The sequence below is a fragment of the Lynx rufus genome, unplaced genomic scaffold (assembly GCF_022079265.1).
Source record: "Lynx rufus isolate CCGP_SWC_20201006 ecotype Redwood Valley unplaced genomic scaffold, mLynRuf1.p SCAF_11, whole genome shotgun sequence".
Taxonomy (NCBI): Eukaryota; Metazoa; Chordata; class Mammalia; order Carnivora; family Felidae; genus Lynx; species Lynx rufus.
In genome coordinates this window covers 34035459-34050663 of record NW_025814825.1, presented here as the reverse complement: position 1 = coordinate 34050663, position 15205 = coordinate 34035459, and the positions used below count along the sequence as shown (strand labels likewise).

At 36.6% G+C, this 15205-nt stretch overlaps 1 protein-coding gene across 1 annotated transcript in view; it reads left to right on the top strand.

Moving 5' to 3' along the window:
- IDE (insulin degrading enzyme) overlaps positions 1-15205 on the top strand; it is a 98716-nt gene that overhangs the window by 25245 nt on the left and 58266 nt on the right. Inside the window, exons 3-4 of the mRNA XM_047073170.1 lie at positions 951-1158; positions 4909-5078. Coding sequence (XP_046929126.1) covers positions 951-1158; positions 4909-5078 — 378 coding nt within the window. The remainder of the gene's footprint in view (positions 1-950; positions 1159-4908; positions 5079-15205) is intronic.

Below are 15205 nucleotides of genomic sequence, written 5' to 3'. Positions count from 1 at the left end.
TCTTGATCTAATGTTGACATTTATTAGAACTTGCCATGTGTGTGCAAATAAAGACCTCATGATTATCAGTTTGATGTACCTTACCTTGTACAATAGTCCAATTAGCAATCTACATTTGCCAAAATCAAATAATCTTACATTTATTTACCAAGTCATTTTGTTAGGTTCTCAGCTAAGGTGACTTAGCAGCAGGCAAATTAATTCCCATCCTTTACAGTAACAGTGATGATGCTTTTACTTTTGTACAGTTTTGGTATACTAGGAAATACCATATTTTCTAGATTCTTGTGTGGATATTTCCTCCATGTTTAATGTGGCCTTAATCAAGTAGATTCTTGTCTATACGTACATAAGTATTTTTCTTATTTTCCTCTCTGAAAAACTTTAATTCAATGACATTTTAAAATTGAGGAAATAAGGTAATAACCATCGAGTGTTGAACAAATAATTATTGCCAAGTACAACGTAGTGTGGTTTGCAAATATCATCTAATTTGTGTTCACACAACTCCCTAGATCATATATACGTATGTGTGTATATATATATAAAGTGAGTCAAGATAAAGTATTGTGCTCAGAATTTCACAGTCAGCAGAGCTGGTAACCCTAAATCTATGTTCTTACCACTACATTGTATTATCTCCTGCAATAAAATGTAAGAACTAGGAGCTCTTGCTCTTATAAAACAATGAATTCAAGTCTTACCTTCCCTCCATTGTGATGTGTGAGAAAGGTAATGTCCAGAGAGGCTAAGTAATCTGCCCAAAGTTGCTAACTAATTAATATCACAAGCTGAGGCTGTAACCTAAACAGTACCATTTTAGAGCAGCCTGTGCTTAACTTTCTCTCATTGTATGGTTGGAGTTGTCATGTTAACAGAACTTGCAGATCATCTGCAAAACAAAAACAAAAAAAAACTTTTGTTGTATGTGTTTTTCTCTTGTCTTTCAGGTTCATTGTCAGATCCTCCAAATATTGCTGGCTTAAGTCATTTTTGTGAACATATGCTATTTTTGGGAACAAAGAAATACCCTAAAGAAAATGAATACAGCCAGTTTCTTAGTGAGCATGCAGGAAGTTCAAATGCCTTTACTAGTGGAGAACATACCAATTACTATTTTGATGTTTCCCATGAACATCTAGAAGGTGCCCTAGACAGGTAATGCTGATATCTTATAGATTATTCAACTTTGTGCACTTTATTACACTAATAGTAGTAATAATTATTATTTTTACAAAGATGTCTTCACAGCTTTGTAGCTTAACAAAAAGTATTTTAACCAGTATTTTTCAACGCGTTTATAAAAAATAAAGAAAAGAAAATGAGTGATACTATTTATTTTGTGGTAGAGGAAAAATAATGGCATGACTTTAAACCAGTCTTCAGCCCTACACAGTATTTTATGGACTTATAAAATTCTCCCCAGCCCTTCCCATTCTAATTGGTATTATATCTGAAGCACGTGATGAAGAATAAACTGTTACAGTGTCATGGATTTCTTTTCAAATATGCTCCTATTCCAGAATGTAGAACTTAAACATTCTGTTCTCCTTTAGTTACTCTAGTCTATGCTTAGTGGATATAGAATTTTTTTTTAATTGAAGTATAATTGACATTATATCAGTTTCAGATGTATACCATGATGATTTAGTATTTGTATACATTGCAAAATGATCCCCACTGTGTAAGTCTAGTTACCATATGTCATCATACAAAGTTACAAAAATTTTTTTCTCTTACTATGAAAACTTTTAACATTTACTCTTTTGCAACTTTTGAGTATGCAATACAATATTATTCGCTATAGTTACCATGGTGTACATTATATTCCTGTGACTTAATATTTTATAACTGGAAGTGTGTATCTTTTGACTCCTTTCACCGAACCCCCAAACCTCCTTTCTTCTGACAACCATCAGTCTGTTCTCTGTGTCTGTGACTTTTGTTTCTTACATTCCACATATATGTGAGATCATACGGTATTTGTCTTTCTCTGACTTATTTCACTTAGTATAATAGCCCCTAGGTCCATCCATCTTGTTGTAAATGGTAAGATTTCATTTTTTTTTTAATGACTGAGTAGTATTCCATTGCATATATGTACTATATCTTCTTTATCCATTTATCCATCCATGGACATTTAGGTTGTTTCCATATCTTGGCTATTATAAATAATGCCACAGTGAACATAAGGATGCGTAAATCTTTTCAAATTAGTGTTTTTTGTTTCTTGGTTTTTTGGGGGTAAATACCCAGAAGTGGGATTGCTGAATCACATGGTCATTCTATTGTTAACTTTTTGAGAAACCTCCATACTGTTTTCCACAGTGGCTACACTAGTTTACATTCCCACCGACACAAGGGCTCCCTTCTCTCCACATCCTTGGTCAACACTTGTTATTTCTTGCCTTTTTGATAATAGCCATTCTGACTGGTGTGAGGTGATGTCTCATTGTGGTGACACAAAATGTTTTGACCTGCTGTTTTCAACCCTGGGGACATTTTGTGAAAGTATTTCCTGGAGCAAGCTCCATTAGGTCAATTTAATTTCTTAGTTTTCTACACAGCTAACAGTTTCTAATTTTTTGTCATAGTAGTGATTTCATTAATTATCCAAAGTAATTTTTCCTTGGTAACTTTTTACAGTTTTCTATATTGCCAAGAAGGTGTAATTCTGCAGCTTTTTTATGGGTCTATAATTAACGTTGACTTAGCAGTTTTAGTAATAGCTTTATTTGCTTATATTGATAATCGTCATTACATATTTTTTGAAAACCTAATAGTTTGAATTTATTCCTTAGTGCAAAGAACATTAACAAGGCAGAGGCATGGGTTCAGGATACATGGCTAGGTCATAGTGGTCTGTTTCTTACTTATTCTAGATTATGTTTCGGTCTTTAGGCAGCAGCTTTGAAGTGTAATCATCTTTTATATGTATTCCCAGAAGACTACCATTAATGAGTTCCCTGGGATCATACACTGAATTTAATTTCCTGCTTTACAAATGCTACAGCAGATGTTCATATAATCTCTGTATGATGGAGGATGTCTGTTACTTGACTCAGAGGGGGGAAAAAAAAACCTCTTACATAAGAGCATGTTTTTAAAATATTGATTCTACTGTGTCATTATCATGACCCTTTACGTGGACCTATCCAGCTATGGTATGTAGCTATTAGGCGCTTTTATCAGCTTAAATGTATTGAGATAGGTAAAAGAGGTTACCTATCCATAAATAGCTGTTCCCGCGTACAGAGAGGTGGAGTTTCCCTTTGGATTGGTTTGTGTGAAGTGCTTAGCACAGTATCGTATTTACTGTGTGCATAAAATAAATATCAGGTAGTGATAACAGTCTCTTTGACAGCTGAACTGTGAAATACAGTTGCTGAGATGTCCATAGACTCAGGAGTCTCTTAAGACCCCATTCAGACTCTGCTTGTGGCTTCATCTGAATTCTGGATCTTAATTTTTATAAAATGGAATCTAAAGTTTAAGATTTATTATATGAAATCATGCTTTAAATTGTAACCTGATATAGGAGAGTTAACTTATAACTAAAGTCATTTTAGTTAAACTTTAGTACTACTACTACTAAAGAATAACCTCAAGAAAAGCATTTGGTTACTTACGCCAGAGTTACATGACATGTTATTTGTTGAATCACTGCTTATTAAAATTTTAAAATTCTTTTAATATTTTATAAAAGCTCATAATTGTGTCTTAGTCAAACTACTGTGTCATAGATTTTTTTATTCCATCATTTTTTCCCCACTAATAAAGTTTGTTTGTTTTTCTCTAGAGGAAGAAAAAATATTCAAATAGAGCCTTTAAAAAGTAGGTCACTTAGTTTGTCCTAAAATGTCTGAGTCTTAAGTGCAGTTGCACCTCAGACTGTAAGTTTAAGATTTTTTTGCCCAAGAACTGTCACCTGCCTTTTCCTTTTTTGGAGAATTAGCAATATATAACAGGGATTTTCATGACTTGCCAAATTGCAAATCTTAAATAGATTGCTACTGTCTTTATAAGTCTGCCTTGACTTTTTGCTGTTGTGGTATTTTGATTTATAATAAGAAATCTATATTTGGTTTTTCTTCCTGTTCCTGGCCCATAGCTCCTAAAACCCATGGAATTTCCTAAGTGATGAGAGTATTAAAGGTGTCTTTTGGCATGTTAATAAGGTGACTTTGGGGAAGCCGGTAGGTAACCTGACAGTTTGTTTCCAGGGCAACCAGCCCTGCTATAGAAAGGTTGGAACTTTGTCTCCAAATCCCAGACCTTCCAAGTGGGGCTAGAGATTGAGTTCAGTTACCAGTAGCTTATGATTTAATCAATCATGCTTATGTAATGAAGTGTTCATAAAAACCCAAAAGGACAGGGTTTGTACAACTTCCAGGTTGGTGAAAGCATGGAGGTTTGGGGAGAGTAGCTTCTGTGCCTCTTCCCATGTACATCCCTGTGCATCCTTTCTATCTGGCCCTTCCTGAATTATTTCCTTTTATAATAAACTGGTGATCTAGTGAGTAAAATGTTTCTGTGAGTCAGGTGAGCTGTTGTAGCAAATTTATTGAACCAGAGGAGGTGATGGGAACCTCTGATCTGTAGCCACTTAGAAGCCCAAGTCCAGCCTCTGAAGTGTGTGTTGGGGTCGGGGGCAGTCTGGTAGATCTGAGTATATTTTCACTAATATCTCTGGGGTAGATCGACTTCTCTGAATTTATACATGTCCAATATTTTTCTTTTGTTACTTTTTTAAAACTTATTTTGCATTTCTTTTTCTTGGTTGCAATGGTAGTGTTTTTGGTTCTGTAGAATTCATACTTCCTGTCTGTTGAGTTTCAAATATATTTTTAAAGGCTACTCTTTTAAAATAACAGCTTTCAAATTGTTAATTGTGTTTCCTACCCTTAGGTTTGCACAGTTTTTCCTGTGCCCCTTGTTTGATGAGAGTTGCAAAGACAGAGAGGTGAATGCAGTTGATTCAGAACATGAGAAGAATGTGATGAACGATGCCTGGAGACTCTTTCAGTTGGAAAAAGCTACGGGGAATCCCAAACACCCCTTCAGCAAATTTGGGACAGGTTTGTCAACGGCGGCTTTCATGCATTAGTTCTCTCTGACCTCATTTAAACCCCTGGCCTCTTTTTACAGTATTGTATTTTATAGTTCAGGTTAGAGGATTTTGGAACTCCCATTCCTATCTATGCTGTTCTTTATAAACTCCCAATCCTGAGGAAAGGTTGTTACATCATTGCTACTCCCTGTTATTTCTTACCATACCAGTACACTTAGGTCGTCTGCTTGGTCTCTGTGTCAGCATTTATATTTGTGACTTGTGATCTGAGATGAGGCTGAAGCTTAGGTATGTGAGTTTCATGGAAAAAGTGATGGGTTATTAAGAAGAGTGATCAAATATGAAGCAAGTTTGTTGGATAACAAGGTATAGGATGGAATTCAGAGTTCAGAAACAGTAAGAATGAAGTGGTTATAATCCCTTTAACAGGTGACTAGCATTTTGGCTAGTAGTTCAAAAAGAAAGATGTCAAATAGGCTCTTGACAGTGGACTTCATACATAAAACTTGGGATGATATTCTTAAAATTGCAGTAGTAGTGACCTAAGCAATTATTTAGCCCTCCAGAGGGGTTACTCTGGCCCTCATTTAAAAAAAAATTATTTTTTATTTTTTAATGTTTATTTACTTTTGAGAGAGAGACAAGAGACAGAGTGCAAGTGGGGGAGGGGCAGAGAGAAAGGGAGACAGAATACGAAGCAGCTCCAGGCTCTGAGCTGTCAGCACAGAACCTGATGCGGGGCTTGAACTCACAAGCTGTGAGATCATGACCTAAGCTGAAGTTGGTCGCTTAAGGGATTGAACCACCCAGGTGCCCCGGCCCTCATTTAAACAGGGGTCTAAATGTTTAAGGAATAGAGCTGTTAAAGGTGTGAATAGATGTTAACTAGCATTTCAAAGAGAGAAGAGAATAGATCCTTGTATTCTGAAATCTACCTTCCAAAGAGAAGTGCTTTTTAAGTGCTCATTTCTAGGCTCCTTGAATCCTCTGGCTCCCATGACCTCTGCTTGTACTCCCTACACATGCCTACTGTCCTTCATGGGCTGGCTGTGTGGGAGCTGGAAAGTTGGAGTTCTACATAGAGTGCTACAGTCTCCTGGAAGGAGACTAGGGGTGGGATGACAGGGAGTAGAATAAAATAAATGTGGAGATTCTTGACTTCATAATTGTACCCTTTTTCGTTATTCAGATTTTAATTAAAAAATACATATTTCGGGGTGTCTGGGTGACTCAGTTGGTTAAGTGTCCAACTCCAGGTTTTTGGCTCAGGTCATGATCTCACCGTTCATGGGTTCGAGTCCAGTGGCAGGCTCTGTGCTGACAGTGTGGAGCCTGCTTGGGATCCTCTCTCCTTCTCTCTCTGTCCCTCCCCCCCCCCCCACCACACACACACACATTCTCTCTCTCAAAATAAATAAATAAACATTAGGAAAGAAGTACATGTTTAATTTAAATATTTAAATAGTGCAAAAGTATTCAAGAAGCAAACACAAAAACTCTCTCTTTTCCTCATCTCCTGCCAATCCCACTCACCAGATGTAATCGTTGTTAACAGGTTGCTATGATTAAAATACTGCTTTGGGGATTATAAAATGGCATAAAAATAATAGATTGCTTAGTGTACTTACAAATTTATGCATATTATATAACTTAATTTGGAGAACGTTTTTTAAGACTATAAAGACAGCTTTCTTTCAGTTTGGATACCATTCCAATATATCCAACAGCAGCCAGGAAATTAGCATAGCATTGCAGAATTAAAAGGAGTTTTTTGTTTTTGTTTTTGTTTCTTTTTTTCAGTTTATTTATCTTTTTTTTTTTTTTTTTTTTTTTACTAGTCTCTGCACCCTATGTGGGGCTCAGACTCATGACCCCAATATCAAGGGTCACATGCTCTTCCGACTGGGCCAGCCAGATGCCCCAAATTAGGAGTTTTTATACATTGTGATTAGAAACAATGATATTCTTTAGACTTCTAGTACTTGGCACTCAATATCGATGTCATTGTTAAGATGAATACTGTGGTCCCTAAAATGTCTATGTAATGCTGAGTTGTTTGAAAGGTAGCCTTTGTGGAGAACATCAGCATGCATGGCATGTCAAAAAGGGGAGGTGAGATTTATTTTTTAAAGTTTATTTATTTACTTTGGGAGGGTGAAAAGAGAGAGAATCCCAAGCAGGCCCCACACTGTTAGCGTGGAGCCCTGCGCAGGGCGCGAACCCATGAACCGTGAGATCATGACCTGGGTGGAAACCATGAGTCAGACTCTTAACACCCACTGAGCCACCCAGGCACCCTAAGAAGGGGATGTGAGTTTAAAAAAAACAAATTTCAAAATCATTACATCCAAATGGTAGTTGTCCTTTAAGTAGTCCCTCTGGTAGGTTAGATTACTTACACCAACAATGCTGCTATTGTGTAGAACGTGTTGGAGCTCCTCTTTGGGAGTTGCTTTCTTTTAAACAGCCTAACTGGTGACAAATTGTAATCAGCATAATCAGGAAGCAGCCACAGATCTTCCAAAAATAAATACAGTGAATAAGGTGGGTAATATTACTTCTGGTCACAAACAAGGAACAGCCTTAAAGTGTTCTAGAGGAAGGTTTTGGGAGGCATGGGCAAAGAGAAACATTGAATGGTCATATATGTATGGATGGATTCTGAGGGCAGGCTTGTTTTTATAAACCACTGACAAGGCCAACCAGTTAGTCAGCAAAGTATGAGGTAATAATATAAACAGCTAAAAGATGACTGAGCCAGACTCCATAGAAAAGTATAGAAAATGTGCAAATGCCAGGTTACCTTCTGATTTTAGAAGTATAAACTAACTTTAAACTTTTTGGAGGAGAGGTTCTGTCTGTTTTTAAGGTCACAGATATGTTTGAAAATATGATGGAAGCTGTATACCCTCACCCTGGAAATTATACATATAACATTTTACAGAAATCATCCTTGAAGAAGAATCCTTGTCAAAAATTCATACTTAATTTACTTCTGTTACTTTTGAGTGACTTAAGATGTTTCTGTGAATGTGGGTCATTTTCTCCATCAAGAGAGTATGACTTATGTTAATAATAATAATATTTAAAATATTAAAAATATATTTAAAACATTTTAAAAATAAAACTATCAGGAAAAGCTGGGTATTTTTATTTTATTTATTATTTTATTATTTTTTAATGTTTATTTATTTTTGAGAGAGAGAACACGAGCAGGGAAGGGGCAGAGAGAGAGGAAGACACAGAATCTGAAGCAGGCTCCAGGCTCTGAGCTCTCAGCACAGAGCCTGAATTGGGGCTCAAACTCAGAAACTGCAAGATCATGACCTGAGCCAAAGTCGGATGCTTAACCAACTGAGCCACCCAGGTGCCCCTATTTTTATTTTTTTTAATGTTTTTATTATTATTTTTTTTTTTTTGAGAGAGAGACAGAATGTGAGCTGGGGAGGGGCAGAGAGAAAGGGAGACACAGAATCTGAAGCAGGCTCCAGGCTCTGAGCTGTCAGCACAAAGCCCAAGGCAGGCCTCGAACCCACAAACTGTGAGATCATGACCTGAGCCAAAGTCGGATTCTTAACTGACTGAGCCACCCAGGCGCCCAAGCTGGCTGTTTTTAAATGAACAAAAGCCAAGCATTATTTATTTTTAAGAAAACCTTGCGATAAGATGTTTGTCCTTTCTAGTGGGTTTTTCATGCTTCAAAATAGTATAGATCAGTTGCTTTCAAACTTTTGTATACAACCCACTGTAAGAAGCACGTTTCACTTAGCAACTCAGAGCACATATACGTGTGTTTGTGTAAGCAGCTAAAACAAACATTTTTACCAAACAGTATCTGCCTAATATCTTGGTATACCTTGTTATATTCTGTTTCTTTAAAAAAATAAAATAAAATTCTGGTCTTTCAATACATTAAATTTATTTCATTACAATCAAATGGGTTCCAACCCACAGTGTAAATAGTCCATAGTGTTATGCAGTCATTTTAGTAGGCTCAGAAAAGACATTTGATAAAACTCAGCACTCGTTCATGAACAAAAACAACAAAAAACTCTGGAGCTGATAAAAACCTGCATCAAACATGAAAATTATTGATGAGGTTTCAAAAGGATTTCCATTGAAAGGTGAAAACAAAACAGGAATACCCTGTAATAACTTTTTTATTCAGCTGTATCATTGCAGTAAAACAAGAGAAGGCAATGTGCTATATAAGAGGTAGAAAGGAAGCAAAAGAAAAAAAAAGAAAAAGAGGTAGAAAAGGAAGCAAAACTTATTCCTGAACACTGAGATAATTCACCCAGGTTGCCTAAAGACAAGAAACACCAAAATTGTATTTTTGTATCCATAGTAATTAATTTAGAAAAACATTACAGGAAAAAAAATTTCATTTACAGTATAAAAGTAGCTTTAAGGTGTTTAGAAATGAATCTAACAAGAGGTGTGAGAAATATATAGTGGATATAAAAGAATACCTGAGTAAATGGGGAGATAAACCATGTTCATGAATGGGTAACCTCAGTATCACACAAATGTAAGTTCACCCCAAATTTATCTAAATTCAATGCAGTGCCGATTGAAAGCCCTAGTTTTGTTTTGTTTGTTTGAAGAACCTGATAATCTGATTATAAAATTAATAAGAAAGAGTAAAGGGCCAAGAATAACTAAGATACTAAGAACAACAAAGAAGGGACTAATTCTTCCAGATACCAAGACTTCCTGTTCTAGTTGTTACAGTAGCGGAACTATTGCAAGAATACAGGAAGATAAGAGATTATGGACCCTAGAAACATAGCACACATACATAGAAATTTGACCTAAGACAGAGGTACATTACAAATAGGTGAGGAGAGGAGAAACTAGTTATCTGTGTAGAAATAAGTAAAATTAGATGCTTATGTCATACCATGCATAAAAATAAATTCCAGGTCAATTAGACCTAATTATGGGAAGGAAACTTTACAACTTGTAGAAGAAAATACAGAATTTTTTCATCTTAAGGAAAGCATTCTTAAAAGAAAAAAAGAGATAAACTAAAAATCAGACTCTTAACTATAGAGGACAAACTGAAACTGATGGTTACCAAAAGAGAGGTGGGTAGAGGGATGGGTGAAATAGGTGAAGGGGATTAAGAGTACACTTACACGAACACTGAGTAAAGTATAGAATTGTTGAGTCACTGGATTGTACATCTGATACTAATATCACAAACCGTATCTTTTAGAGATAAAGATAAATCATAGGTTTAAAGATAAATTTGATTTCATCAAAATTTAAAATTTCTGTTCAATAGACATAAAAGCAAAAGATAATCCATACACTCATTGAAGGTATTTGCAAAGCATGTAACATAAAAAGTTGTATAAGTAAATAAGTAAAAGATAAAACAGCTCGTTAGAAAAAATAGGCAAAGGATATGAATATGGAGTTTACAGAAGAGGGTATTTGGGTAAACATAAAAAAGATGCTCAAGTCATTAAAATCAGGGGGAAATTAAAATAAATAATTAAAAAATAAAAACACTGAGATACCATCTCACACCTATCCAGTTGGCGGCAGCAAAGTCAGGCGGAACTGAGGATTATGGTGAGGATGCAGGAAAACAGAAACTCATATGCTGTTGATGGGAAAATAAATTGGTTCATCCACCTTGTAAAACAATTTGGCAATATCTAATAAAGTGACGCCTACTCCCTTTGACCCAAGGAATTCATTTCTTCACAAGTACTCTAAAGAGAAACAACTTTAGTTATTGTGCACAGGGAACATACACAAGAATTCTCATGAAGCATTTTTTGAACTAGTGAAAAGTAGGAAATGACTTAAATGTCCAGCAACAGTTGAATAAATTAATACATTTTGGTCTATGCATACAGTAGAGTATTCTATAAAAGTTAAAATGAGTGAGCTAGAACTCATGTATGAAACCAGGTAAAGAGCAAAATATTTTGAGCAAAATGCAAGTTGCAGAATGTGTTTTGTGTGATAGCTTTCTATAAAATTTGAAGACAGGCAAACCAATACTGCATCTCGTAATGTCTGTATGTGTATATGATCTAGTATAAAATGTGCATGAGAGGGGCGCCTGGGTGGCGCAGTCGGTTAAGCGTCCGACTTCAGCCAGGTCACGATCTCGCGCTCCGTGAGTTCGAGCCCCGCGTCGGGCTCTGGGCTGATGGCTCAGAGCCTGGAGCCTGTTTCCGATTCTGTGTCTCCCTCTCTCTCTGCCCCTCCCCCGTTCATGCTCTGTCTCTCTCTGTCCCAAAAATAAATAAATGTTGAAAAAAAAAAATTTAAAATAAAAAAAATAAAATAAATAAAATGTGCATGAGAATGCTTAAACACCAACTTCCCTTTAGTATGTCTGCGAGTGGGGAGACAGAGACAGGCAGGAGAGACTGTATCTCTAGGAGGAGAAAGATTTGTAACAAAATGTGGCAAAATGTGAAGCGTGGTAAAACTGGGTGGTGAGTACATAGGTGTACATGGTGTAAGTCTGTATGTTTAAACATTTATAAATATTCCACAGTTTTAAATTTTAAGGATAAATGTGAAATATTTCTTTTACCCATTTATCACAAATGGAAAAACGAAAGGCTGAGAGGGTGACACTTTTCAGGATGAGCAGAAGAAGGCCTCCTTTTGTGTGTGGGGACTGTTTGTATGTTTACTACATAAGCACATCTGTGTCAAAAGATAGCTGCAGGTTACCTGTCTTGTTCTGGTAAGCGTTTGGTTTTGCAAACCTTTGTCTAACCAAGTGGGACAAGCCCTTAAATTACTATTCTTTTTCTTGTATCTTGGTTCGCATGCTGAGAGTTCTCACATTCTCAAACTGACATCTGGCAAGTATTTTTCTGTTTCAAGTTAGTTACTCTGTTTGAAAGTTGTTTTCCTAGATATTGTGTGTTAAATCTGTCTCCACACATGTCTTCATTGAATCCCTTTATGGCTCTCCTACCCTCAAACTTCAGCCAGGATTCCCACCTCTAACTAGTATATTCTAGGTGATTTAAAGTTTGGCCTCCTAAGTTGGGCAGCACTCTATTTAAATATTTGCTCTACCACTGGCTAGCTCAGGGACACTGGGCAAGTTGCTTAACTTCTGTAGGCCTCAGTTTCCTCCCATATCAGGTTGACATGAGAATTAAGTGAGGTTGTCCGTGTGAAGTGGTTGGAGAAAAGTCTGGGGTCTATAATAATGTTTAATAAGTTGGATTTTAAAAAATACTTTGCAAAAGGAAAAAGAAAAGAGAAAATCTTAGTTCTGGTTATTTTTTAGTGATCTGTTTCTCTAACCTAACACCACAGACATGATGGGAGCAGCTGGAAAGAAAATAAAAGAAGGAAGTCAAGTAGGTAGGGGAAACAACAGGCACTCCTTTATAAGTGGAATGAAAGGTGAAGTGGAAGGGCGTGTGGAAGAAGGGGGGTTTGTTACTTATTTACTCTACTATGTTTTGTAGTTTGTACTATAGGATAAGAATTTGAGCAGGGTCTTACAAGGTGGCCCAGATGAGTCTTTCTCTCTTAGTTGACAAGTAATTCTTCTTTTAACCCCCCTACATGTAAAGTACATTAGAATATGCAAAGAAATGTAACCAGGATCTTTACATTCAAAGTGCTTATAGTTGTGTTGGAAAGTTAAGACACACCCAGGATTTCACTGGAGTATAACCTTGGGTTTAGTTTTCTGGGATCATTATCTCTTCTTTGTCCTCCTCCTCCTCACTAATTTTTATTGACTGCTGTGCTAAGTAATTTACCTGGATTGTTTAATTTAATTCTTACAGTATTCCCAGTAGGTATATACCCTTATTATTTCCATTTTATAGATGAGTAAACTAAGACTTGAGAGAAGATAAATTGCTTGTGATCACTCAGCTTTAAGTGCTGGGGCATGCTCTAAACCCAGATCTGTTACTTTTAATCACTATTCTATTCTGCCTGCTTAGGGTTGCCTGGAATTGAATTCTCCAGGACCTTAGAGGATATGCAAACTGAATTCTTCTGAAGGGTAGGTAGGATTTTCTTAAGCAGAAGAAAGGAAGAGCCGTTTAAGAGGAAAAGGAACTAATATTTATTGTATGAGTATTAAATGCCACACACTGAGTAGGTATTCTACCTAATATGATTTCACTTAATGTTTACCACAGTACTGAAATTTCATCATGCCCTGTGACAGATGTCGAAATGAATACTGAGAGAGAATGGCCTTGAGGGGCATTGCAGGGAGAGGGAGGTGGGGTGGTGGTGGAACTTTCTTTGTGGGTTCGGGGATTTGATATCACGTCAGTCTGAACTCAAAGCCTGTGTTCTTTACCATAATGTTAGGTTGGCCCCCAGAACTATGACAAAAAGAAAGGACCAAGGAGTGAGCCCAGTGTCTTTTGGAGAAAACAAGTTAGAATAGTTATAACAAAGGACACTTTGCATAGGAAAAGGAAGGAACAGAGCAGGAAAATGGACTGGAAATGAAAAATAGGAAATACAAACAAGATAACTGAAGGACTCCTGATCTTGAGATGATGGTAATGATACAAAATCAGATCCTGATAAAAGTTAATCATTTACTTTTCCTCCCTTACCTTCTTCTCTTTGTCTCCCTCCTTTTATTTTTTTTTAATTTTTTTTAATGTTTATTTTTTAGAGATAGAGCATGAGTGGGGGCAGGGCAGAGAGCAAGAGGGAGACCCAAAATCTGAAGCAGGCTCCAGGCTCTGAGCTGTCAGCACAGAGCCTGACTTGTGGCTTGAACTCACAAACCATGAGGTCAGGACCTGAGCCAAAGTTGGACGCTTAACCGACTGAGCCACCCAGGTGCCCCCTCCCCCTTCTTAAATGAAGAATTTAAAACATACAAAAATAAGCAAATACTGTAATGAATCTCATGTATGCATCGCCCTGCTTCTGGCCCGTCCAGACTGATCCACATTCCCATTCACCCCCTTGTATTGTTTTGAAGAAATCCTAGATAGCATATCCCTTCACTCACAAAGATTTCAGTATATACCTCTCAAAGATGAGGACTCTTTTAAAAACAATATTATCACTAATAGCCAATCTAGTTTTCATATTTCTAGTTGTCTCATAAAAACCTGTAATTTTAAAAGTTTATTTGGATTAGGGTCCACATAATGTTCAAATGTTAGTGAGTGATAGGTCCTTAAATATCTTTTACTCTGTAGGTATAGGTTCATCCTTATCTCTCTCCCCTCCCCACCCTGGAATTTATTTATTGAAGGATGAGGTTGGTTGCTGCATAGAGCTTTTCATAGCCTAGATTTTCCTGCTTGCATCCCCAACAATATATTTTAACATATTCCTATCTCTGACCTCTGTATTTCCACAAATTGGCAGGTGAGTATAGAGGTTTGATCAGATTCATGGGGTTTTTGGACAAGACTTCCTAGGTGGTGATGTGGTCTTCTGTCAGGGTCATATAATGTCTAGTGTTGCAACCATTCATCCTCAGTGCGTCACTTCCCTAATTCTAATTCTGTTATTTCTCCTACTATTTGACCACCCAGTGGTACAGTTGTTATAGGAAAAGCAAGACAAATGCTTGATTCGTTCCCTTCATTTACAGTTTTCAAAATAATGAATTGGTTCCCTAGCATCCTTGAATGATGACTCATTTGTTTGGTTATACAAATATTTGAATTGTTTCAGCCCACTTACTCATTTAATATTCCCTAAGTTTTTCCACGGATACTGTTTTTCATTGTTACTGTCTTTTTTTTTTCCTTGCTAGCGTATGTGTCTATGGAAAATTAGAAATTTACAGAAACCTAGAACTGGATTAACCAAGTATACAGGTGCTTTATTAAGGCATTTATGAGGTTTTCATTTCTAGTCCCATCTCATAACTTACATCTTATCCTTGCATGTCCTAACCCAGGTGCAGGAGAATTGCCCTTTAGAATTTTATGGGAAAATTTGTATGTCTCAAAAGGCTTTAGTCCCTTCCAGGATTTTTAGAAGAATGCCTTAGCAGGAACAAAGAGCTTTTTAATTTTTGTTTATTTTTAATTTTTTTGTGTTTGTTTATTTTTGGGAGAGAGAAAGACAGTGTGTGAATTGGGGGATAGGGGATAGAGAGAGGGAGACAGAATCCGAAGCAGGCTCCAGACTCTG